Genomic DNA, 25,879 nt, shown 5'->3' with positions numbered 1-25,879 from the left:
ACAAAAGTGTATGGAATTCGGTATCTGATGAGTTTTTGGGAAGGATAAATGACCACCATTATTGGTGGTCCAAAATTTTAACGTGTCTCCTCCTTTTTTATGTTATTCACAGGCCACCTCTCTTGTGCCTTCAACTTCCCCCTTTTTGTGTTTGTCAAGGATTAATATTTATAGCTATTATATCCAGAATCAAAGAGACGCGATTTAATCACTCTTAATGGCAATAAATCAGATAACAGTTTCGGTTGCCATTTTAATGCAATAGAGATTGTAACGCTCTTTAGTACAGAGTCCGAAATAGGAAGCCCATCCTAACTATTTGACCAATTTCGATATAAGAACAAAAATCGAGATGTATATATATATATATATATATATATATATATATATATATATATATATATATATATATATATATACACACATACACACACACTAAATTGTAATCCTAACACTTCTTCCCGCCAAAACTTTTCACTAATTTTTTTATTAATTAATAATTAAATAGTAATAATAATATAATTAATTAATTTCTTATGTTTTGTTCTTTCTTTTTACTTTTGTTGTTATTAGTGCAGCTTGATGGAAACAATTGCATATAAAACTAAAATATCCTTCAATATTTTTATTTTATCAATTTATTATATACTTATTTTTATTTTAATATTTTCTTATTTACTTCATTTTGTTGTATTTCTTGCAGGTATAAATATGTCATATGTTGTTCCATGTATAAACATATCAAAATTTCTTTTATAAAAATGTTGCTTATTATTGGTTATTGGTTATATGTTTTTTAGTTGCACACCTAGAATAATTTATATCATTTAGCTATACACAATTTTTTTTTTTATCTTCTATCATTTATGAAATTGATATTTTTTATCTTAATTTTACAACTCTATTTAGTTTTTATTTTTATTATAAATTTGATATCAAATATAATTGATCTATCTTATTTATATATATTAATTTTATGAAAATTTTATTTTATATAGTTAAATAATATTATATAACATTATGAGACTTCAACCTGAGCTTAGAAAGTTGAATAAGCAAGTGACTGACATACAACATAAGATTACAGAAGCAAGGAATAATCTGCACATAGCCTATGAAGATCTAAAAGTACAGCCCATGAATAGTGATACCATTCAGAGAATCAAAGCCTACACTGAGGATTTAGTGAAATGGAATGGGATGGAAGAACAAAGTATGATACAGAGATCCAAAATAGACTGGCTTAGGATGGGAGATGAAAATAATGCTTTTTTTCATGCATATGTCAAAGCCAGAAATAACTATAAAAATATCCAATTCCTGCAGAAGGATGATGGCTCTCTGGTGACTGCTCAGAAGGACATTGAGGAGGAGTTCCTTACCCTCTACAAGAGTCTAATGGGCCAGTCCAATGGTAGAACTACCCATATTGATATTGATGCTATGAGGCAGGGTGCTCAGATTAATAGGGAACAGAGTGAATTTCTGGTTAAGTCTGTGACCAGAGCTGAGATTGAGTGTGCTCTCAAAGGCATTGGTGATCACAAATCCCCTGGTATAGATGGATATGGTGCTAGGTTTTTTAAAACTTGCTGGAGTATTATCCATAAGGATGTTGAGGCTGCTGTCCAGGAATTCTTCACTAATGGGGTGATTTTAAGGGACTTTACTAGAACTGGTGTTACCCTAATCCCTAAGACAAATGAAGCCAAGTCAGCCAAAGATTATAGGCCTATTGCTGGATGCTCTACTTTCTATAAAATCATCTCCAAGATTATGACTCAGAGGCTGGGTAAGATTCTGCCTTCTATTGTAGGAGCTAATCAAGCAGCTTTCATTCCTGGTCAAGTGATTCACAATCACATACTCATGGCATTTGAGCTGATGAGAGGCTATACTAGGAAGGGTGGGACACCTAGATGTATGCTTCAGCTTGATCTCCAAAAAGCATATGATATGGTTGAGTGGCAAGCTTTGGAGCAAGTCTTGCATGAGATTGGTATGCCTAGAGAGTTTAGCAATTGGATCATGGTTGCAGTCACTAATGTTTCTTATGAATTCACTATCAATGGGCAGCCTACTGAGCAGATGGAGGCTAGGAGAGGCTTGAGGCAGGGTGACCCTATATCACCTCTCCTCTTTGTCCTCATGATGGAGTATTTTGATAGATTACTTAAGAAAAAGATTAAAGACCCTGTCTTTAAGCACCATTCAAAATGTAAGAAGGCTGGCATCACTAACCTGACTTTTGCAGATGATATCTTATTGTTTTGCAGGGGAGATACTTTATCTGTCCAGGTTATGATGAATATGGTCCATACTTTTTCTGCTTCGACTGGACTGGTGATTAACCCCAACAAATGCAAGATTTTTTGTGGGGGGCTGGACAGAGATACCAAAATTAGAATGAACCAAATTACAGGATTTGCTGAAGGTCTTTTGCCCATGAAGTATCTGGGTGTTCCTATTGTGAGTAGAAGATTGAGCATCACTCATTATATGCCTCTTGTTGATAAAATCTTGCATAGACTCAAGCACTGGACTGTTAAACTCTTAAGCTATTCTGGCAGAATCATGCTTGTGAAGAGTGTCATTCTTACAATCACTCAATACTGGATGCAATGTTTACCCCTTCCCAAGGCTGTTATTGCTCGAATTGACTGTTTATGTAGGACTTTTATCTGGACAGGGAAGACTGACAACAGTAGGAAAAGCCCAGTGGCATGGAGTACTGTTTGTAGGCCCAAAAGTCAAGGAGGGCAGGGGATCATCAACCTTGCCACTTGGAATGTGATCACAATGATTAAATGTCTTTGGAACCTGTGTAGGAAGACAGACAATCTGTGGGTTAAGTGGGTGCATATGTACTACTTAAAAGAGAATGCTGTTATGGCTGCACATGTCTCTATTAATAGCTCTTGGATTTTCAAAAGGATTATGGATATGCGGGAGATAGTGGTACAAGTGCCTGTTGTTTGGAACCAGATGCTAACTCTCAATAGATTTAGCATGACCAAGCTGTATAAGGAGCTAATTGAGAAGCCTGACGAGGTGGAGTGGAAGTACCTGTTCTATCAGAATTATGCAAGGCCTCGCGCGCAGTTTATTACTTGGCTCATTTGTCATGGTAAACAAGCTATGAAAGATAGACTCTATAGATTCAACTTGGTTAATGATACGCAATGTGGCTCGTGTAGGAGTAAGGATGAGAGCAGATCCCATCTCTTCTTTGAATGTCCCTCGAATGCTGCTATTTGGAAGACGATATTGAACTGGCTGCAGTACAATCATTTACCACTGCCTTGGCATGATGAAATTGTTTGGATTTTGCATGAGATATCCAGGAAGGGGAGTAAAGCCAAGCTGCTGAAAATGGCCTTTACTGAAACTCTTTATACTCTTTGGACTAGAAGAAACAATATTCTCTTCAATCATACAAGTAGTATAGACTATGTAAATACCATTATTGATGCTATAGTTTACAAAAGTTGGGCTTGTAGGAAGCTTAGAGGGTATACTGCCCATTTACTCCTTTAGATTGGCCTTTGACTGGTTGTATTATTTGTGCTGTGATTAATATAATTTCCTTCTTTCAAAAAAATAATATTATATAACATTAAAGCAATTAATTTATATTATAAATTAGATACAATATAAAAATACTCATATGAATTTTTTTTATATTATGATAATTATCTTTAATATTTAAATAAAACATAACCGTGCATCGCACGGGTGTACGTCTAATTACTTTATAATTAAAATATCTTTAATTATTAAAAATAATATTACAATGAACAATGAATACCATAGTACATAATTAAGCCGTAGATAATATAACTGAACATTTATTCAATAGTACATAATTGAACCATAGATAATATAACTGAGCATTTATTCAATAGTACATAGCCCTAGATAATATAATTGAGCATTTATTCAATAGTACATAATTGAGCCGTAGATATACTGGGAGAACACGAGTAGTATAACTGAACACTATATAGCTCAGCTCATCTCCACCTCCTTACGGGTGGGTTGAGTTTTTTCGGTAGTAAGCGAGGTAAAATAATCCTTGATATCTTCCTTAAAACAGAAGTAAAAAGGGATGAAAAGTAGGATCAGAATGACCAAGGCTATTAGCATAGCCTTTAGGTTAAAGGAATTAGTTGTACCTTCCATTTTTTCTGGAAAAAAGGAAACAGAGAAATATTATTTTAAAATAATTGATGGAAAATATTTAATAGCTGAGTATAATATAAAAAAGTTATAAATTTTGAACACTATAGTGTTAACACTATGTTTGCAAATTTTTAACAAACATAGGGTTAAATTTGCAAGTAATTCGTCATAGTATTGAAGTTATTTCATTTATAATAATAATAAAAATATTTTAATGATAATTTTACCCATTTAAATTGTATTTTGTAATGATAAAATGATAATATTTATACTAAAAATTGCTATAATAATTAATAATTGTTTCAATAAAAAGCATGAGACAATCATAATATATGAAAAACACAATTTTTTTTTATGAAAAACATAAATTTGTCATTATTTTTATTCAATTTATTTTATTACATATTAAATATTTATAAAAAAGATGGATACATTCATAATATATTTTTGCTTATGTAAAGTCATACTGTATTTTTGCGTATGTTAATTCATACTATATGGATCTTATGTATCTTTCTAAAAAAAAAAATTTCTTAATTTTAAAACACAAGTCAACAAATAAAAAATATTTTCAACATTCAAATAATTATTTTCTTTATTTTTTTCAACTAAAATATATATTTTTGACGGGTCAATACTATTTAATTTGTATATATTTTATATACATTTTTTAACACGGGAAAATATATTATTTACCCAAATATTTTTATAAATGGAGAAATCATATTTATACACCAAATATAAATAAAAATATATTTTTCTTTTAAAAATAATAAACATTCTTGGTTAAGTAAATTTTTCTTTCTGTTTTTTCATTCTTATTACATTTTATAAACATATGCGCGTACGAAACGCACGCGTTATCCATATCAGAATCCGTACGATTTCATGGGCTATTACATTTTTTGTACAATTAAAAAAAAATAAAAGTAAATATTTTTAAAATTATATATGAATCCAAACACAGGAAAAATATATTTATTTATGACACTAATATTTATTTATATAATTAAAATAATATTTTCAAATTATTAGCTGATATTTATAAAACTAAATGATTGTATTAATATTTTTATAAATAATGTCAAAACAAATTTAATATTTCTATACAGGAAAATATACTATTCATCCAAATATTTGTATAAATGGAAAAATTATATTTATGCTCCAAATATTAATAAAAATATATATAATTTTTTAAAATAACAAACTTTCTTGGTTGGTTAAGTAATTTTGTCTTTATGTTTTTTCATTCTTTTTATAATTTTTTTTATTTTGAAAATAATAAACTACTTTGGTAAAATAATTTTTTTCTTATTTAAATTTTTAGTACATTTTAAAAACAAAAGCGTACGTACCATGCTAGAATCCGTGCAAACTCAAAGATTATTTATTTTTTGTAAAATTAAAGAAAATAAAAGTAAATATATTTTAAATAATGTATGAATCCGAACACGGGGAAAATGTATTTATTTATATTACTAATATTTATTTATACAATTAAACAAATACTTTCAAATACTATGTTATTAGTTGATATTTATTAAATTAAATGATTGGATAAAATTTTATAAATAATATCAAAAAAAATTTAATATTTACATCCGGGAAAATATACGATTGATCCATATATATATATATATATATATATATATATATATATATATATATATATATATATATATATATATATATATATATATATATATATATATGGGAGCGTATCCAGTGAGAACTAATATCTATTGTGAGAAACGAGAACTATTGATATTAATCGTCAGATTTAATTAACGTTTAAGATTTAAAAATTCCATATCAAGAAACACCTTACTGGATTATTGTTGTTAAGATTAATATGTAAAAATTCTATAAAAAGAGATTCTTACTCAAAATAATTATGATTATTAAATAATTTTCTACTATATTTAATATTTAAAATTTTTATAAAAAATAATCTTCTTAAAATATTCTCCTATTTGTTATAATTATATTTAATATTAATAATCTTACGTTAATTGTTTACTAAGTAATTTTTACTGCAATGATTAAATTGTTAATAAAATATAAGAAGTCTGTTTGATTTTGGAAGTAAGTCTAGAAAATTTTGTTTATAAGAATTTATTTTGAAAAAATATATAACTATATAAAATGGGTGATGCAACGTTAAAATATATTTTTTAAATCAAATTAATTTTTTAAGAGATAATTTTTTTTAAAAAAAAAAACTTATGAAATCATTTTTTGAATCAAATATATTTTTTAAATAATTTTATTTTTTAATATTATTTTTCTGGATTTTTTTTATTCTTCAAAAATATTTATAGTTTAGATATTTTTATTTTAATTGAAAATTTTAGATAAATTTAAATTACATTTTTTACTCATATCCTAACTAAATTTGAAGTATTTTTATAATAAATATTTTATATTCATATCCTAATGAAATATTAAGTATGTTTATAAAAAATATTTTTATAATATTTAAATAATGGTGTAATTACTGTAATAAAATTATTTTGAGTAAAAATTTCTTTTTATGGAATGTTTAAATATTTAGTTCAATTGAAAAAAAATTCAATAAGGTGCTCTTAATATGGAATATGTAAATCTTAAACGTTAATTAGATCTAACGGTTGATTTTAATAGTTCTCATTTCTCACAAACCTATTAGTTCTCACCGGATACGCTCCCTATATATATATATATATATATATATATATATATATATATATATATATATATATATATATATATATATATATATATATATATATATATATTACTTAACATAGTTGTCCAAACATGAAGTTACAAACAATGTACATAATAGTTTAACAATCACACCAAACTTAAACCAACATTGTTCCAATAGAGTACACAAAATACTACAACCACTAACATTTTAAAAACATTGCAGAATCTTCTAGGAATACTCAGTCAACTTCACAAAATAAATAAAACATCACAAACACACACGGGACACCAGAACCACATCGACTGCTACGTCACTTTGCGCTTGCACGCTGCACCATCACCATTATTTCATCCACTGGCGGATATTTAATGCAGAAATGCAACGCGTCACCCTTCTTAATGTATTTGTCCTTGCAGAAATCACTCCACGCTCCACAGAGAAACCTCTCGATGCTGTCTTTTCTCTTTCTGAGTTCACAGTAATATGGTACACCCTTTTCACAATCAAGCAGACGTATCGGTCGAGATCCACCACTCATGCATGCATGTATGGCAGCTGCATGAATTTGCTGCAAAAATGATACAAGCCTTCTAAATAAATGGCACGTGGTAACAATTGCAAACAAACAGGGAAATACAACAAGCTTGAGGAATGATTTATCAGAACGTTGTCTCTCAGTTTTTTCGGGTTTTCCACAGCCTTGTACCAAATTTCTTCTTTATTTTTGTGGAGTACACTTCCAGAATGCTGTCCTTTGCCGTTGAGTTTCTTGCGCAATCTTGTAGTATCATCAGTGACTTCAACGGCCTTGCCCTTGGCCTTCATTTGAGATGACTCCGACATACCTGCTCGATTGCTACATAGATGCAACACAAACAATATTAAGAGTGAAATAGTCATTGAAAACCCACCAACCTTTACGCAAAGTTTAAATACATAACCACATATGGAATAACTTGAGTGTCAATTACCTTGGGGGATATTCTGGAAAGTAAACATGGTCCTGATGAATACACCGGCCAACACCAACATCCAATACAACGACCTTTTCTTTCTCCACGTGGTTCTCACGCCTTTGTCCCGTGTATTCACCTATGATAACCCTTGCAGCCTTTCCATGATGTGAACCATTTCTGGCATCACCCCTTCTTCCACCATCATCATTGTGATTCACTCCTACTGCCTTTGACTTCTGTTTTGCCGCATCTGTCTTACGCACATTACACCTACATATAGTCCAATCAATAACATAGTACGTTAATCATACTGAGTAAATATTACACTGTATCTATCAAGGTAAAATACATGTTCTTATTGCTATAAACCATAACAAAAGTACCTTCTTAATTCACGAGGCTAGAAAGATGCTCGATACACCGCCGCATGATAACTTTTGTCGCCAGCACCACCAGCAACATGTCGAATGGTCTGTTTGACCTTCCCTTTTGCAGTCCTTTTTGCAGACTTCTCACAGATGTAACCTCCTTTTACGTTTCCCGCAATATCTTCATTCTCCAATCCAGGTTCTGATTTCACAATTGCTGCGGCTATTTCGTTCATTGCAGCTCTGCTTTCTCTCTTCACAGAACGTAGCTCCTCCAACATCTGGTTCAGAACAAAACTACGTGTGCGCTTGGGAGGGTACTTCCTTTGGTGGGAGGGTTCTTCACATCTGCATAAATAACCACATTAAAACTCATTTTACTATACTAATCTTTGGTCATTAGACGTCAAAACAAATGAAACCATGTTATCTGATTATAGCCATATAACATATGCAGAAAACTCTAAGTCCACAATAACTGAAGGTTACATGCATCTATGATCAACTAAGTGAAATTACAGGAGACGACAAAGCGCGATAAATCCAAGATTTTTCGAATATCACGACATTTATCGAAATGGAAAACCCTAAATCTTCAACGACGGATGATTATCGATATGACTGCATAGAGGAGGCCGTCTCTAGCATTAAATGACAGCGGCACAAAAACACTCTTTGGACTCTACAATCTCATCGCAGTACCGAAGGATGCATGCGAAAAATGGATTATACGAAAAAATGTAACAAAACTTTACCTTGAAGCGGACGTGTTCATCGTTGATGTCGGTTGGTTCGAGCAGGGACCTTCCTTCTGAAATAGGAGAACGGACGGACAGACTTGGAGTGAAAAGTAGAAGAAGAGTGCTGAGAACCGTTTCCTCTTCGGCTAAGCGTTTCCAACCCTGACTTTGGTTTTTTGCAACTGTATGTTTGTAGTAAGTACCATATATCACTAACGTGTATTCTGATTGGCTGAAATATTTTGCAATTAAAGTATGCAACAAATGTATGTGCACTATGTTCCCACAATAAACCGTTACATCTTCACCTTCCTTATTTGCCTATAATAAATTGTTTCAATTATTTACAATACCTTATTTTAATTATATTGGAAAAATGCATAATGATTTATGTTTGTATATTGTTATTTCCTCTTACTTACTTAAACATATTTTAAAATATGTATAATAAATAATCTAACTGTTTACAAAAGTATTCAACTTAACTAATATGGATTATATTTTTAAATTTGTGATTATATTATTGTTTTTTCGAGACCAACAAATAACTATTGTTTATTATAAAGTCATAAAAAATAGAAGTATAATTTTTTCGCTTTCATATGAAAATACATTTTATGTACATTTCTTTTAAACTGTATATTTCTTAAAACTATTCTTTTTTAAGGACTTCTTTATATGTCTAACAAACATTCAATACGACCGACAGCAGACCCCGTTCCATAATTCAATTATCTTAATGTACATTACTTCATGATCTTTTCATATTGTTTGAAAATAATAATTAGCCTTTTGAAATTACTTCTTTGCTGCAAACCTGTTTAATATGTATAGCATGTTTCACAAACATACAGTTAGAGTTTACATGCAACTAACATTATATATAACAGAATTTCCATTTCAGTACCAACCGAATAAATAACGGTTACCACGTCACAAAATGAGAATATTTAAATAAATTACAAGGGCTTAAGCATACTAGCATTACATATTATATGCCATTACATTCACTTGCTCAACCACAAAAAAATTAAACGGTTGCTTCTTTCACAAAATATGCCCTTCCACCTTTTCTTATAATACAACCCCTCCTCAATGGCTCAGTTCAAACGCTTGGCAGTAATTTCATCTGCGTGAGGAACACGGACTATGAACGCAACCCTGTCGCCACCTTTGATATGCCTGTTCCTAACATAATCAAACCATCCACGACCGATATACCTTTCAACAACCTGGTTTCTTTTCACGTAGTGAATCTGACAATACGTGGACAACTTGGTTTCTGCATGCTCAAACTTTATGCGCCTATGCCCGGTAAGGAAGCATCTTTGAACAATGTCTTCGGGAATTTTCTGCAATACATATTTACTTATATCAGTTCATTTAATTTCTGCCCATGTTGCTATGTATACTTTACAAACTACTTGCTAAAATACATACTAGAAGTTTCTTCCTTTCAATCATCCTTGACAAAATCTTCATTTTCCAAACAACAAAGGTAGGTTTAACTACAGAATCTTCATCTGTCACCTCCTCAACACAACTTTCTTCTTCTGGCCTGCATTCAAATAACCAATTTCACACATTATTGATAACACATTTTACAGTTTTATTAGGTTTTCCTGAATATGTAATGTCAATTTCTGGTAGCATGTCACTCATAATGACAACACAAAAAGTTTTATACAAATTTTGCAACAACGAAAAATAACATTTACCTAAGATTGCTGACAAATTTTCTGATAAGTATGCATAGAATATGATACAGACAGGGTTACTAATCACCGTATATCACTTTGGACACATAACTTACCCTTATCTGATGTTACAAGAATTTGTTCACATGACTCATTCCCGCTGCACTTAATTTCTAAAACACGGTTGGCAACAAAACCTTATTATATTTATCTATAATTTGCAAAGAACTAAACTATATTCACATTTAAGAAAATAACGTATTAATCCCTTCCTCAACATACCTTTCTTCATTATCTGACAAGGCATTTTCGTTTCCAGCCAACCCGTGTTATGAACATTCATAACTTCGTCTCGACGAAATTCAACCTCCACAATCCCTTCGCCAAGTTTTATCTCCATCTTCTTCCCCTACGCCGACTTCCACGCTTTCGATATCATTCTGATTTTCTGGGTCCATATCTCCCGGAGTTACATCTTCTTCGACCTCGCCGAGAAACCTGCAACAACTGAGTGTTAGCACCGAAACATTACAAGACGAAGAAAACTACATACATCGATTGATGAAGTAATCTCTATGCTCGAAGAACCTTCCACTTTCAGCCATGGTTCTCTCCGTTAGCTCTTCGACTCCAACTTTTCCCGTATTCTTTCGCATGGAACACAACAATTTCTAAACCCTAATTTCTCTCTCGGTCTGTTGTATACGTGCTCCACAATGACCTTTCCAAATCGTGTGGGCCTGGGTTCCAAAATGGTCCCCTTTTGACTATGTATACATGGCCCAATGTTCATTTTTGTTGTTTTTCCTAATTATCTTAATTTAATTCATTATCTCCATTTTTTTAATTGGAACCATAAATGTCTACTATTGATTTTAATTTATATTATTTTGAAGTACATATTTGTTATTACAATTAACAAATAATTTTTTTAACACTTTGACTTGATCTTATTTATCAACTACAATATTCCTTTGTTAAAAACTTTTTATTTAATATAAAGATCTATATAATATAAATTAAAATAACCTATCTTATATAGATCATACATTATGTCGGTATTTTTATTATTTTTTTGGTTATTTCTTGCAATCTATTTTATTCCATATTTTATTACAATTTTAATAACAGGAAAAAAGTCACTTTCAAATATAGTCTAATATCTATTTTTTTTTTACCATCACACTTTTATTTCCATTATGATTTTGTTGTATAAAACAAACTCAGTCCAACCCGCACCAGTTTCCGTGCGAATGCATAGGTAACATACCAGTATCGTATGAACGCACAGGTAACACACCAGTACTCGAGCGAACGTACGGGTAATAAATCCTTTTATTATTACAACTCAATCAATCTTAAAAAAACATTTCTTTTCTATTTTTCACAATTGATTTTTTTTACAAATTTTGTGTTTAATAGTTTTTCTTAACAATATAAATTTTTAAAAACCTATATAATTATCTATAGCAGTCTCTTTTTTTGTGTTTAATATTCTCTAAATTGTTGGATTTCTCATAACAAACTGATGACATATACGCGGTCCACACCATAACCCGTACGGATGCACGGGTTATTATATTGTTTGTACAATAAAAGAAAATAAAAATAAATATATTTCAAATACTGTTATAATCCAAATACAAAAAATATGTTAAATACATTATTATAATGATATACCTTATTTTTTCATGTCATATTTTCTGGAACTACTATTTTATTTTTCAAACAACTTATTTTTAAATATGGAGTTAGTAATAATTTTATACAACCTACTTATAATATTCAATTATAATATTCAAATGTTATTTTCAATTATGGGAGAATCACCTTCAATCTTTTTGAATATTTCATACACCTTCAGATATTTTATACATTTTCATTTTGGCAAACAATACACCTTATCTTGTGCAAACGGTCCAGCCCACGCCAGTACCCGTGCAGAAGCACGGGTATTCCACTAGTTAATTTAATAATTAAAAAAAATAAATGGGCCACCTAATTTTGTGGCCCAGAGGCATAGCTCGCTGCGCCTGCTAAGATACATACCATTTTTATTTTTATGATATTTAACAATTATGTTTTTTCTTATATAAACAGAGACAGAGTTAAAATCCTCTCCATTTTTCTCTTTATTAGTACAGTTTTAAAGACATTTACAATGTATTAAAAATAAATAGACTCATCAAATATCACATTGTTATATTTATATTTATAAAACTTTGATATTTGATAAAATGGTGAAGAAAAAAATGTAGTGAATTTTAACTCAAACAAGATGCTATATTTTAGGTGGTATAAGGCTACAGTGTAGAAGTGTAGATGTTAAGATAACAAAACTCTTTAAAAAAATGCTTATTGGTGGAGTACTCAAGATACTGAATTGAGGATTTGTGGACTTTGGTGTTAGCCTTGTTGAAAAGTCTTCCCATAAGCGCCTATAATTATGACCAATTAAAATTATGACCAATTAAAATTAAAATTTCAGTAGAAAATGATCGTAAGTTTTGGTCATAAAATTGTTTATTTTAAATCATGGGCTTTTAATCTTTTTGTTTTATAAATAATATAAGCTAGATTTTCAAGAAAATATAATGAAAATTTATTTATTCTTTTATTTAAAGTCAATGAGTCACATAAATTATTTTTATTTAATTATTAAAAAATTATTCTATCTTTATTTCACTTAAAATTTTATGATGGTATAATGAACACCAATTCTCTTGATTTTTTTGGCTTCTCTGTTGTTATCGGAAATACGTTGTTGGAGATTTCTTATTTTAACTCTATGATTTGTGTTGAGTTGGTAGTCATTACACAAACTTCAACATTAGAAACGATGTATATTTGTAGAGTTTGAAACATTGTGGATTTTTGTTAAATAAATTTTTTCATGCTCATCAATTTTTCCAACTCGACGACATTGGTGTTTCCACTTAAGAGGATGTGTTTGATTGTAACCTCTATGAATTTCACCATAAGTAATTTAACCATAGTTAGATGGACGACTAAGGTTTCTTCTTTCTTTTGACACTTTCATGTGACTTTATTCAAAACTAGTTAGGTGTTGATCTCGATTCGAAGGTGAAACACCCACCCCAAAAAAATTATAGTCTTGCTATTAAGATTTCATACTCTTCCTAATTGTACTTCTCTTGAAATTGAATCATAAAGCATAGTTTATAATGATGCCTCAATGTCCTCTAAGGATGATCATTACCATGCTTCCATTAATGATAGATGAACCATAAAAAATGGTAGTCTAGAGATCATTGTTTGGTAGATTTGTCATCTCTTCTACAAAATCAGCTATGGCCTAAGACTTGATGACCAATATTGGTTAGAAGTGAATCTAGAACTCAAAATTTTTTGGCTGACCATGTTAACATTCTTCTTGAAAATCCTATATTTTTTATTGTTGTGGGTTTTCTTGCACTATTTAGATGATATTATGTTGTTGCTTGAGGATATTTATTTTGGTTGCTTTTCTTCTTTGTACCAAACATCTTTACTCTTGATGAATTTAATATTAAGGTTAAACTTCTAATAGAGTTTAGTTTGATTGAACAATTTCACAAAAACAACATCGACCAACCATGGCGCAAAAAATGAATTCTTGAATGAAACTTTCCTTATCTAACTTTTGAATTTCCTCCTAAACTTGTTTCTTGAGAGGGTTAACACATTCTGACCACTTGTTAGTTTAAACGCATGGTGGTTCTTGAGCGGAACTTTCATTTTTAAGTGTAGTGTTGATACAATGGCTCTAAGCATGTTAAACATTAGGCGTATGATGATAAGTTTGCAGGTTGATGTTCCTTCCACCACTATCTATATGATTTGTTCTCATTTGAATCTAAAGTCTATTATAAAGGTCAATAAAACCTCAATGAATCCCAAGAATTCCCCTCTAAAATTTCCTTCCATCCCGATCCATATCAAAGCTGAAGCATAAAGGATATTGGGCGCGAGAATCTTGATGCATTTAAGAATAGAAATATTTGTTTCTGTTAAATGAAATTTGATAATTTAAGTGTTGTAACTGATTATCACGGAGTGTAACTGGTTACAAGTATGTGAAATAAGTCAAATAAGTTGAAGAAAAGTGATTCTCATGTTGGTGTAACTGGTTTCACATTCGCAGTAGCCAGTTACCACTATTAGTATTTTTAGAAGTTTTAGCAGCTGTAACTGATTACAGGTTCTAGGTTCTGTGTATCCGATTACATGTATGAGAGTTTAGTTTTTTCAGTTATTTTGACTTGTTGCTTGTATCCAAATCCACTTGTGATTTATGTATAAATACCTTGGAGGTATGATTGTCATAATTAGTGAAAATTCACATTCTCACCCTTAATTATACTCTCTCTCTCTCTCTCTCTCTCTCTCTCTCTCTCTCTCTCTCTCTCTCTCTCTCTCTCTCTCTCTCTCTCTCTCTCTCTCTCTCTCTCTCTCTCTCTCTCTCTCCATATTCAAACCTTTCATTTTCACCAACCAAGTGATTCCAAGTTCTAACATTTGGCATCAAGAGCCCGGTTCGATCCACTAAACACCTAGTGTGCAACATGAATTCTATCTCCAATGAAAGAATCCCTACAAACTTACCTCTCCTTGATGCAAAGAATTACGACAAATGGTGCAAGTAAATGAAAGTGTTGTTTGGCTACTAAGATGTTCTAAAAGTGATAAAAACGAGATGAATCCTCTTGTCCTAGGTGCAATGGATGTATAGCGAGCAACACACAAGGAAGTGAAGAAGAAATATTTCAAGCGTTATTTTTAATCCATCAATGTGTGGATAGTGTCAACTTCGAGAAAGTATAGATTGCGAATCGTCGAAACAAGCATAGGAAATCATGGAAAAGGCATATGCAAGGGCTGACAAGGCGAAGGTTGTGAGGTTACAAACTTACAAACATCAACTCGAATTAATTCAAATGGATGAAAATGAGACTATTAACGATAACATGACGAGAATTACTCGTTTGGTGAACTTAATAAAAGGATCTTATGGAGAAACTGTTACGAAGAAAAATGTTTTCGCAAAAATCTTGCGTTCTTTGACGACAAGATTTGATAACATTGTAGTGGCAAATGAGGAATCGAAGGATCTTGTGATGATGAGAAAATAGGAGCTACAAATCTCTCTTGAGGCTCATGAGTAGGGGTGAGAATAGGTCAGACCGACTAACAGGGGCCTACGACCCATTTGACATAGGCCTAGACCAGGCCAGACTTTTCATATAAATAGAAAAACCCTAGGATTTTTTATTAACATATTTAGCTAAAAGGGCTAGGCCACAAGCCATATAAAAAGCCTTTTAAGCCTATGAGGCCAACCTATTTAAATAAATATGAATAATTTTATTATTATTATATTGTATTTTGTACTTTGAATTAAAATATAAAAATAAATCTTAGTTATCTTGAAGAAATTATGAAAATAAGATGAAAAAAATCTTATGAACAATGCTATAAGTTACTTCCATAAGTTCTCTCAAACAAATAGTATCACAAATTTTATGCTACTAGGTAAACATAAATAAGTCAATGCTAACTAACATTTAATCTCACTGATCTTTTAATTTGTTAGTCTATATAAAGTTGATTTGAACGAGTTATTTACCAAATTTCAAATACAATAGGCTTTTAAGTAGGCTAATAGGCCAATCAGGCCTTCAATAAGGCCAAACTCAGGCAAAAAAAACAAGCCTAGGATAGGCTATAGGCCAGACTTAGGCTTCAAATTTTTTAACAGGCCAGGCTCAGGCTTGGAAAAGCCTAGCTCGACCCAGCCTATTCCCACCCTTACTCATGAGCAAAGGATGGAGGAGAGAAATAGTGACAAGGAAAATGCGGAGATCCCTTTGCAAGCTCATTTCAACGAGAAAAACAAGAAGTCGGAAGGAAAATGGCCCATAAAAATTAAAGGGAATTTTTAGAATTTTAGTGGAAAAGAGTCACAAAGTTCCAAGAATTCAACATGTCAAAAGGGTGAGAGCAGCTGCCATAAGAATGATGGTCATGACAACTTTAGAGATGAAAGGGGAAAGATTGAAGAAAGCAAGATACAATATTTTAGCTGTCAAAAGTTCGACCATTTTGCAAGAGAGTGCAACACGAACTAGAAGGAACCTCAAAAGGAGAACACGATCTTGGTCATTATCACAGAGGGGGAATGCAGTAGCAACAACAGTTCTGGGAACACTGCATAAATATGTTATATTGCAGAGCAATAAGGAATATGTTATAGGGAGAAAAAAACATAATGGTGACTGTGAGTGAAGCATTTCAGAGCAACGAGGAATGGTATTTAGACTATTTTTATTTAACACATATGACGAGGAGGAATGATTGGTTTGTCAAAATCAATTGTGCCATGAAGAACAAAGTGATGTTCGCAGATGACACTAGTCTAGCGGCCGATGGAATCGATGATGTTTTGATCATGAGAAGGGATTACATATATTCCTTTATCAAGGATGTATTGTACCTTCCAATAATCAAATGTAACTTTCTAAGTATTGGTAAATTGCTTGAGAAGGGTTACATGATTCACATGGAAAATAAGGCGCTACGCGTTATAGACGCAAACAAATTTTTGGTCCTAAAATCTCCTATGGGTGCCAATAGAACTTTCAAGGTTGAGCTCAATTTAATGGAGCATAGGTGTCTTGCTACAACGGCTAATCGAGAAGAGTGGATATAACACTATCGTCTTGGGCATCTCAATTTTTCGAGATCTCAATGCATTGGAAAAGAACGAAATGGTAAATGGCATGGAATGAGGCAATTATACGTTGGACCTTCCCTGAAGGATCCTTACCTCTCTATGAGGCAATTATACGTTGGACCTTCACTGAATGATCCTTGCTACCCTAGGATGCAATTATATGTTGGACATTCAGTGGATGATCATTGTCGGCTTTTGAGGAAATTAATGTTGGACCTTCACTAAGGGATCCTTTCCACCCTACGGAGCAATTATATGTTGGTTCTTCACTGAAGGATCCTTTCCACCCTACGGGGAAATTATACGTTGAATCCTCACTAAAGGATCCTTGTCGCGCTATGAGGTACATTTATATTAGACCTTTATTGAAGGATCCTCGCCAAGAGATACTCAAGCATTGCTTAAGAGACTCGCTCCAACATAAAATTTATTCAGGCAAGGAAACATGAAAGGAAAACTCCACAAAAGTAATTGCAAGAAGAAACACCATAACACCTAAAAATTTTATTGATAAACCCAAAATGGCATGTTGCAAAGAAACCTACAAATAGAAAAAAAGACAAATATCAAACAAAGGGTATACTCATATAAAATATCAATTACTGCAACGCTTGAGGGATTAACCCTATAGTAATAGACTTGAGAAACTTGCCACCTCGTCTTAGAGACACGCTTTTTAGAAAAAGATAAATGTATCAAAAATTTAAATCATCTCCCCTTTCTTAGGCCTCATTATTGAGTGAGTAATAAAGGCCTCCCTAAGAGGCCACCCCGTTCAAACCAAGAGAAAAAATTATAACCGCCGTCATGGCTAAACCTCATAAGTCATCTTCACCAAATCAAGGAACAATAATAAAACTAAAACAATAAACATATAACCTAAGACGATGGTATTATCATTAAGGAGACATAAAAAGATAATGTTACAAAGATCCTCTAATGGGGCAATGAAACAAAAGTAAGGTCTTAAGAGTTGGACAAACTCGCCATTACTAAGTCTTGTTTGAGGGGCTCGACTATCTAAGTCTTGTCTGAGGGACTCGACCATCTAAGTTTCACCCCAAAATAAATTAACTTTTTCTTGGATTAAACTACTTCGCCCTTTCCAAGGGCTAATGCTTGAAGTTCTGTGTATTAGGATAATTTTACCGGGCCATAAAAGAAAGCCCATGGTAAAATACAAGTTAAGTGCAACAACGCTAGTAATGCTGGACTTGGTCGCCCAATTGGGCTTGGTCGTTCGATTGAGCTTGGCAGCTCGATTTGGCCGAAATTTCTGATCCGATATACATTTTTTTGGAAATCTTAGTATCCGACTTTGTGACCGACTAAACCAAGAGGACCAATCTCACCGTCCACTAGCGGGGCCCTATTTAAAACCAGAACAAAATTCTGTTTGAACTGGCCCAACACAAGAATTGATAGCACCTAGTAGTATTCGAACCCGATCCGATATACATGATTTGCTGTTTTTTTTGGGTCATATTTTGTTTTATGAATTTTCTTTTAGGTTAAGGAGCAAATCAAAAAGAGAGGTCCATTTGGTTCATTCCAAGGCCCATTACGATTTCTTTTTGTCCAAAGCTATTCAAGCCATATTCATTGTTTGTGAGCCATTTCAATAGAACCTTCTAAGCCAATTCGAGATACAAGTCGTGAAGACAATTTGGCACACAACATTTCCATTTACACGCTTAACATACCTGCATAACATTTGGAAATTTCTTTACGGACCCCAGCGGTGAAAACTCCGGCTGAAAATTCGAAAATACCTTTTAGAGATACATCTTCGAAAAAATTGGAATTTTGGTTAATTCGGAGATGCATCTCCGAAGACGCAAATTTTTTGATTAATTCGAATATACATATCCGAAAAAACCTCCAAAAAAATGGTCAGAGATTTTATTGGATATGCATACCCGAATTAATCAAAATCCCAAAAAAATTAAAAATTTTGAGATATTGATTGATTCAGATATCATAAAATTGATATAATTTATAAGTTATGAATAATAATAATGATAATTATATCGTTGATATTTCTTTTCTAATTTAAATTATAAATTAAAAAAAAACTCATAAAAATTTAATCATTTTTTGATAAATTTCATATTAATTATTACTAAAATTATAATTATATAAAAAATAAATATATTAATAATTATCCAACAAAAATTTAAAATAAAAGAGATCAAATAAGAATAAAATTATTTACTACTTTATTCTTATTTTAATATAAATTTCCAATTACATTAATTTTTTTAAAAGATTGTTTTATTTATCATAAAAAAAATAGTAAATAAGATGTTAATTTAAATATTTATTAGGCTAATATTATTATTATATCTTGATTATAATAATATATATTTAATAATATATTTTAATTAACACAATTAATTATTCTGAAACAATCCAAGACTAAAAATTGGAATATTTCGGATATGCATCTCCGAAGACACCCCCTCTAAAAAAAAGGTGATTTCGAAAATGCATCTCCGAAAACACTTTTTTTTGGTGTTTTCAGAAGTGCACTTCCGAAATCAATTTTTTTTTTCGGAAAAAAAATAATTTCGGAGATGCATTTCTAAAATATAGAAGCATTTTGATATTTTTGCCGTGGATGTCCAAGAAAGTTGGAAGGTCAATAAAGAAATTTTCATCAACTTTCACCAAATTCTCAAAATTCATTCCAAATTTAAATATAATTTCTCATCCCAATTTACATTCAATCATAACCCTCCATTTCAAAATCATCAAAGGTACAAATTACTCTAAAAAATAAGACTATTATTTAATTCTTTAATCATATATACACTATTCTTTAATCATATACAGACTATTCTTTAATTTTTTATATGTTGAATATATATACTAAAAAATAAGACTATTATTTAATTCTTTAATCATATATACAGTATTTTTTAATTAAATTGAGAGGAGACTAAAATCACTTGATGCTAAAACTAACTCCTAAATTAAATTAAATGGTTTAGTTGACCCGACATGATAAACCAATAAAGATATCAAGCATACTAGTCCAAAGTTGTTTGGCCTGCAAAACTCCTCAGCACACTATTTCATCTAAGATTCATTATTCTATCGTGGTAGGTTATGTGACATTTATTTGAATTTTTTAACTTTTTAAGAGAAAAGGGGTGATGCACTGACAGTGTAAAAAAGTTTTACACTGTCAACCAATCACGACTTTGTTAAGCGTCAAGTCATACTGCAAATTTTAAATTACTGATATGATATGGCAGAATAAAATGTTTCTATTGGATGATAGTGTAAAAAAAATTTACACCGTCAATGCACTACCTTTTAACTTTTTTTTAAAATTTATGTGGATTATTTAATTTTTTATTTTTTAAATTATTTTAATATCATTAAATTAATAATTTTTATTATATTTTATTTTGATTTTCAATTATTTTAATATAGAAAAGAATTAAGAAAAAAACAACTCAGTCAACTGTTCAATCATATACATGACTGAATACGTTGAACCTCTAAAAATTAGTCTAATGGTAAAAATTTGAGTTTTGAAAATGTGCTCCTCTTAAATTCTGCTCTAACTTTAAACGGGATATCCACTAATAGAACGTGGGATTGTTCCTCTCGGTAACACTGGATATCAAAATTTCTGTCATTTGGTGTTTTGTATCATTCCTAAATTTTAACTGTATGGTGTTTGCGTAGTCCTAAGCTCTTCTCTCCATCTGTCAAGTTATTATTCCTATTTAAGAAGATTTATCAAGGTGCTGACATGATATCTGCCGGGATTAAAAATAATTTACAAACAATTTTTATCGTCAATGGTGAAATAGCATAAGTATGTTATGAAATAGCATTTTCTATGGCCCATCGAAATCCCGGCATGTAAATTATTTATAGTATTTAAATTGTTTAGAAGCTAAAGATAAGCTTAAGAGACCAAGTTTGATCCCTAGATGATGCAAAACTTTTAGTTGGTTTTTTCTTAATTCTTTTTTATATTAAAATAATTGAAAAATAAAATAAAATAGGATTAAAATAATTATAAATAAAAATTATTAATTTAATGGTATTAAAATAATTGAGAAAATAAAAATTCAATAATTCATGTGGATTTAAAGAAATCTAAAAAGTAAATAAATGTCACATAGACTTCCACGCTAGACAAAATAAGATATTTTGAATGAAATAATACCTTCGAGAACTTTACAGGAAGCTAAAGCGAATGTCCCTTACATTATAGGAGATGTTATATATTTAACCCTTAATTTTATTATAAAAATAACTAAATTTAATTGTTATATTAATAAGCATATTTTTTCTTAAATGCACTTAATAAACGTGTGTAATATGTTTTATAATAGGTGTGTATAAATTTAAGAGATTGCAAAGGATCAAAGTTAATTTTTTTATTTTATTTTAAATGTATTAATATATAGTGTTTCTCTCGGGTTCGACAAATTAGTCTGTCTTACACGTCGAAAATGTCAATTTCTATATAGTATCGTTATATTTTTAATCTCTCGAAGTCTTTCATTTACTATGGAGCCATCTCGAACCGAAGACTTGATAAAATCATTAGAATAACTGATTTCAACAAGGGTTCACTTCCCTTCATTTATTTAGGTGTTTCCATCTTCAAAGGTAGAGTCAAGGTTAATTATCTTCATGCCCTTGCTGACAAAGTTATATCCAATCTTGCAGCCTGGAAAGGAGTCATGCTCTCTATGGCAGGTAGAGTTACGATGGTCAAATCTAATATCCAAATTATGCTCACTTATTCCATTTCTCTTTACTATTGGCCTATTTCGCAGAAGCATTAAATTCCAAGAAGCCTTAATGTCCTCTGTCATCATTTCATCGCAACCACCACCACCTCCGTCATTACCGTATGTACCATCTTCGTCAAAAACTCTTGCATAGTCATTCATTACATGAAGCACGGGTATTCCATTTTAGATAAAGTACCGGTATCGGGTACATACTGGGTACCAATACGCGTATGATACGCACCCGGTATACACCGAAGTCGTATCAATTTATTTTTAAATTGGTACACCAACCAGTACACATTTGACACCATGTATCTAACTTTTCTAATTTTTTCAGATGATATGATTTGTGTTTTTTTTATCGGATAAAAATTATGTTATTTATTCTATTTATAAATAAATAAATAAACAATCTATTGTAAATTTGTAATGAAATTTCTTTCACATCCAAGTTCTTCATCTCTATTGAGAGATATTGAAGCACATATAAATTTAACTCAATCCAAAGAGGACCGAGGATTTATTGATGGAGATGAATGAGATTTATTGATGGAGTTGATATTTTTGAAATTGGTAGTCTTTCGCTCAAAGAACCTGCGCTAGAAGTCACTCTTTTTAATTATATTGGAAAAGAAAATATTAATATTCACTCATGATTTCATGATTTATTGATATTTTTTAAGTGTGATTTTTTTGTGTTGTTGTGAAGATATTAATTTTTTAAAGTAAATTATATTTAATTTTTATATTTTATTATAGTCTAAATAATATAATTTTTTGTTATTTTTATAATTATATTTTAAAGAAATTATATTAACGTACGCATATCTTAATTTTTTCTAAACGTCGTACTCTGTACCGATACCTGGATCGGGTACTGAATGCGCTCCCGCACCTATGCCATGCGCAACAACTTAGTATGTTGTTCAGTTTGCAAGTTTCTTGGATCAGGAACTAATGTTGAAGCAGATGAAAGGATTTGATGCAAGTTTCCTAGAAGTCACTAATTTTTAAAAAATATGCATTTTTACCGAAGATTTGAAGGGCATATCGGAAGTTTAAAAAAAAATACCGGATTTTTAGAAATTTCTGTGAGTTTTTACCGGAAATTTTGAAAAAGATTATCGGATTTTTCAAAATTTCCAATATATTTTTTACAAAAAAAAAATTGTACTACCGGAAATTTGAAATTTCCGGTAGTACAAATTTTTTTAACTCAAAAAATATACCGAAAATTTCATGCTTCACCCCATTTTGGAATAAACAAATATGGGAGTGACATGTATAATAAAAGACTTAATACATCTTTTGGTTCTTTAACTTAATTTAAAGCTTCACTTTTTATTTTGAATCAAGTAAATATTATTAATTCAAAAAACAGAGTACAAAAGCATGGTGATCAAAATGATCCAACCAATCCAAAAAGACCAAAAACTATAACATGAACTTTGCAAGGTGGCTTCTACATTTCCTATGCTGCCACCCTCTATATACTATGCTATCTTTTATACTATCTTCTATCCCATATGTATTATCTATATTTCCAAAGCAAACTATATTCCTCATTGACCATATACTATAGACTGTCTCAACAATAGCTATTTTGAGAAGAGAAATTCTCCAACCTTTCCTTCTAGTAATATCAGTTAGTCATATCAACTCTTCCTCCCATTTCTGGGGTCTGTGTCATATCTCAAACCACTCTAGAGTATGGCTCCATATAGGTAAAATGACAGGGCATTGGAAAAATATGTGGTCTATGTCTTCATCATTCTGCTTACATAGACAACACCTTTTATCTTGCACTTGAAGCAAACCCAGTCTAGCCAATCGAACCTTGGTTGCCAACCGTTTGTGGCACGCCATCCATAAGCAAATCATGGCACGGGGACGAGCTTTATTATTTCTGATGATGTTTCTCCAAGAAACTCTACTTCCATCATCAATCAAGCCTTTATAAAACACACTCAATTTGAACTTTTCCTGTTGAATAGCTTGATCACACTGCTGGTGCAGTGCAGGAATGTACATTCTTTGACTCAATATATTTTTTGCTATCCAACTATTGTGACTTTTCACCACATAACTCATGACATCAGACTTTTGAAAGTAATAGTTATGCATTCATTTAACCCAAAGGTTTTTAGCCATTCTGCATATATTCCAAAGACACTTGAGCATTAGGACATGGTTCCAAACTTGTAAGTTAAGGATCTGCAATCCTCCTTGAGCATAAGGCTTGCAAATAGTGCTCCATTCCACAGGACTTTTCCTGCTATTTTCAGTACCTGTCCATATAAAACTTCTACAAATCCTATCAATCTTAGCAAGAACAATTTTTGGGAAAGGGAAGCAACTCATCCGGTATTGAGCAATACCAGAGATAATGCTTTTCACAAGTTGAATCCTTCCAGCATAAGTCAACAGTTTAGCAGTCCAGTGATGTATTCGAGCCAAAATTTTATCAATCAAAGGTAAATAGTGTTGTATGGTCAATCTCTTGCAAGTGAGAGGAACTCTAAGATATTTGACAGGGAACACACCTTCTTTGAATCCAGTGATCTTGTGAAGCCTTCTTTGCATTATATTATCAATCCCTCCACAAAACATAGTACTCTTTGAGGGATTAGCAATTAAACCAGTTGACTTTATGAATTTGCTAAAAGCCTGCTGCATCATCTCAACAGAAGTAGGATCTCCTCTGCAGAAAAGTAAAACATCATCAGCAAATATCAGATTTGTCAAATTCAGCTTTGCACACTTGGGGTGGTGATTGAAGTTTGGGTCATTCTGCATTTTTTTACATAGTCCTATGCATATACTCCATAATAAGAACAAACAAGAGGGGAGAAATTGGATCCCCTTATATGAAATAGTGGTCATACTAGCCAAAATCCAATCTATAAACTTCTTAGCTATTCCTATCTCTTTTAGTATGCATTCCATGGCTCTCCAGTTTACCATATCATAGGCTTTTTGCAAATCAATTTGCATCATAACCCTAGGAGTCCCTCCTTCCCTACCATACCCTTTCAAAAGTTCATAAGCCAAGAGGATGTGATTATGAATATTCTACCCAGGGACAAATGCAGCCTGGCAGTTGCTCAAAATACTAGGCAGAACCCTCCCTAATCTATCAGTCAAAATCCTGGATATGATTTTATAAAAAGTAGTGCACCCAACTATGGGCCTGCAATCCTTTATACCTTTAGGGATTTCACCTTTAGGTATTAAGGTTACTACAGTGCTATTGAAAGCCTTGTATATCTGCCCAGTGTCAAAATATTCCTTAACTGTAACTATTACATCATGTTTGATTAAGTGCCAACAAGCCTTGAAAAATTTAGATCCAAATCCATCCATACCTAGAGATTTAAGGTCACCAATGCCAGCTAAGGCTTTTTGAATTTCCTCCTCAGTTACATTCTTGATTAGGGATTCTCTCTGCAGCATGTTCAATTGAGGTCCCATTCTCATGGCCTCTATATCAATATGTTGTAGCTCAGTTTCATCCTTGCCCATTAGATTGCCATAAAATTCCAGAATCTCTTGCATAGGTCCCTCATTTAATAAACGTTTGTTTTAAATCCTTTAAATGTCATTCTGTTAGTCACATAGGTCCTGTCTGTTAAAATTTCTCAAATTCTATTAAGTTTTGCATGCGTGGCAGTCCAACTAGATGACAAGGAATTATTTTATTTTAAATTAATTTAAAATTTAAAAAACAAGAGAAGTTGAAACG

At 31.5% G+C, this 25,879-nt stretch overlaps 1 protein-coding gene across 1 annotated transcript; it reads right to left on the bottom strand.

Moving 5' to 3' along the window:
- Positions 1–24,261: 24,261 nt before the first annotated feature.
- Positions 24,262–25,659, bottom strand: LOC131605864 (uncharacterized). The gene is made up of 2 exons (XM_058878164.1): positions 25,344–25,659; positions 24,262–25,166 (listed from the first exon to the last, which is right to left on the bottom strand). Exons 1-2 carry the CDS (start codon positions 25,657–25,659, stop codon positions 24,262–24,264), a joined length of 1,221 nt encoding a protein of 406 aa, XP_058734147.1.
- Between the last annotated feature and the right edge of the window lie 220 nt (positions 25,660–25,879).

This window comes from Vicia villosa, linkage group LG5, assembly GCF_029867415.1.
Source record: "Vicia villosa cultivar HV-30 ecotype Madison, WI linkage group LG5, Vvil1.0, whole genome shotgun sequence".
NCBI classification, from domain to species: Eukaryota; Viridiplantae; Streptophyta; class Magnoliopsida; order Fabales; family Fabaceae; genus Vicia; species Vicia villosa.
This window is presented reverse-complemented; position numbering and strand designations above follow the sequence as displayed.

Coding starts and splice junctions, on each gene's coding strand:
- LOC131605864 (XM_058878164.1), bottom strand. CDS start 25,659: ATGGGCAAGGATGAAACTGAGCTACAACATATTGATATAGAGGCCATG. Junction 25,167..25,343: donor TAAAGGTGAAATCCCTAAAG/GTATAAAGGATT, acceptor AACTTTTGAAAG/GGTATGGTAGGGAAGGAGGG.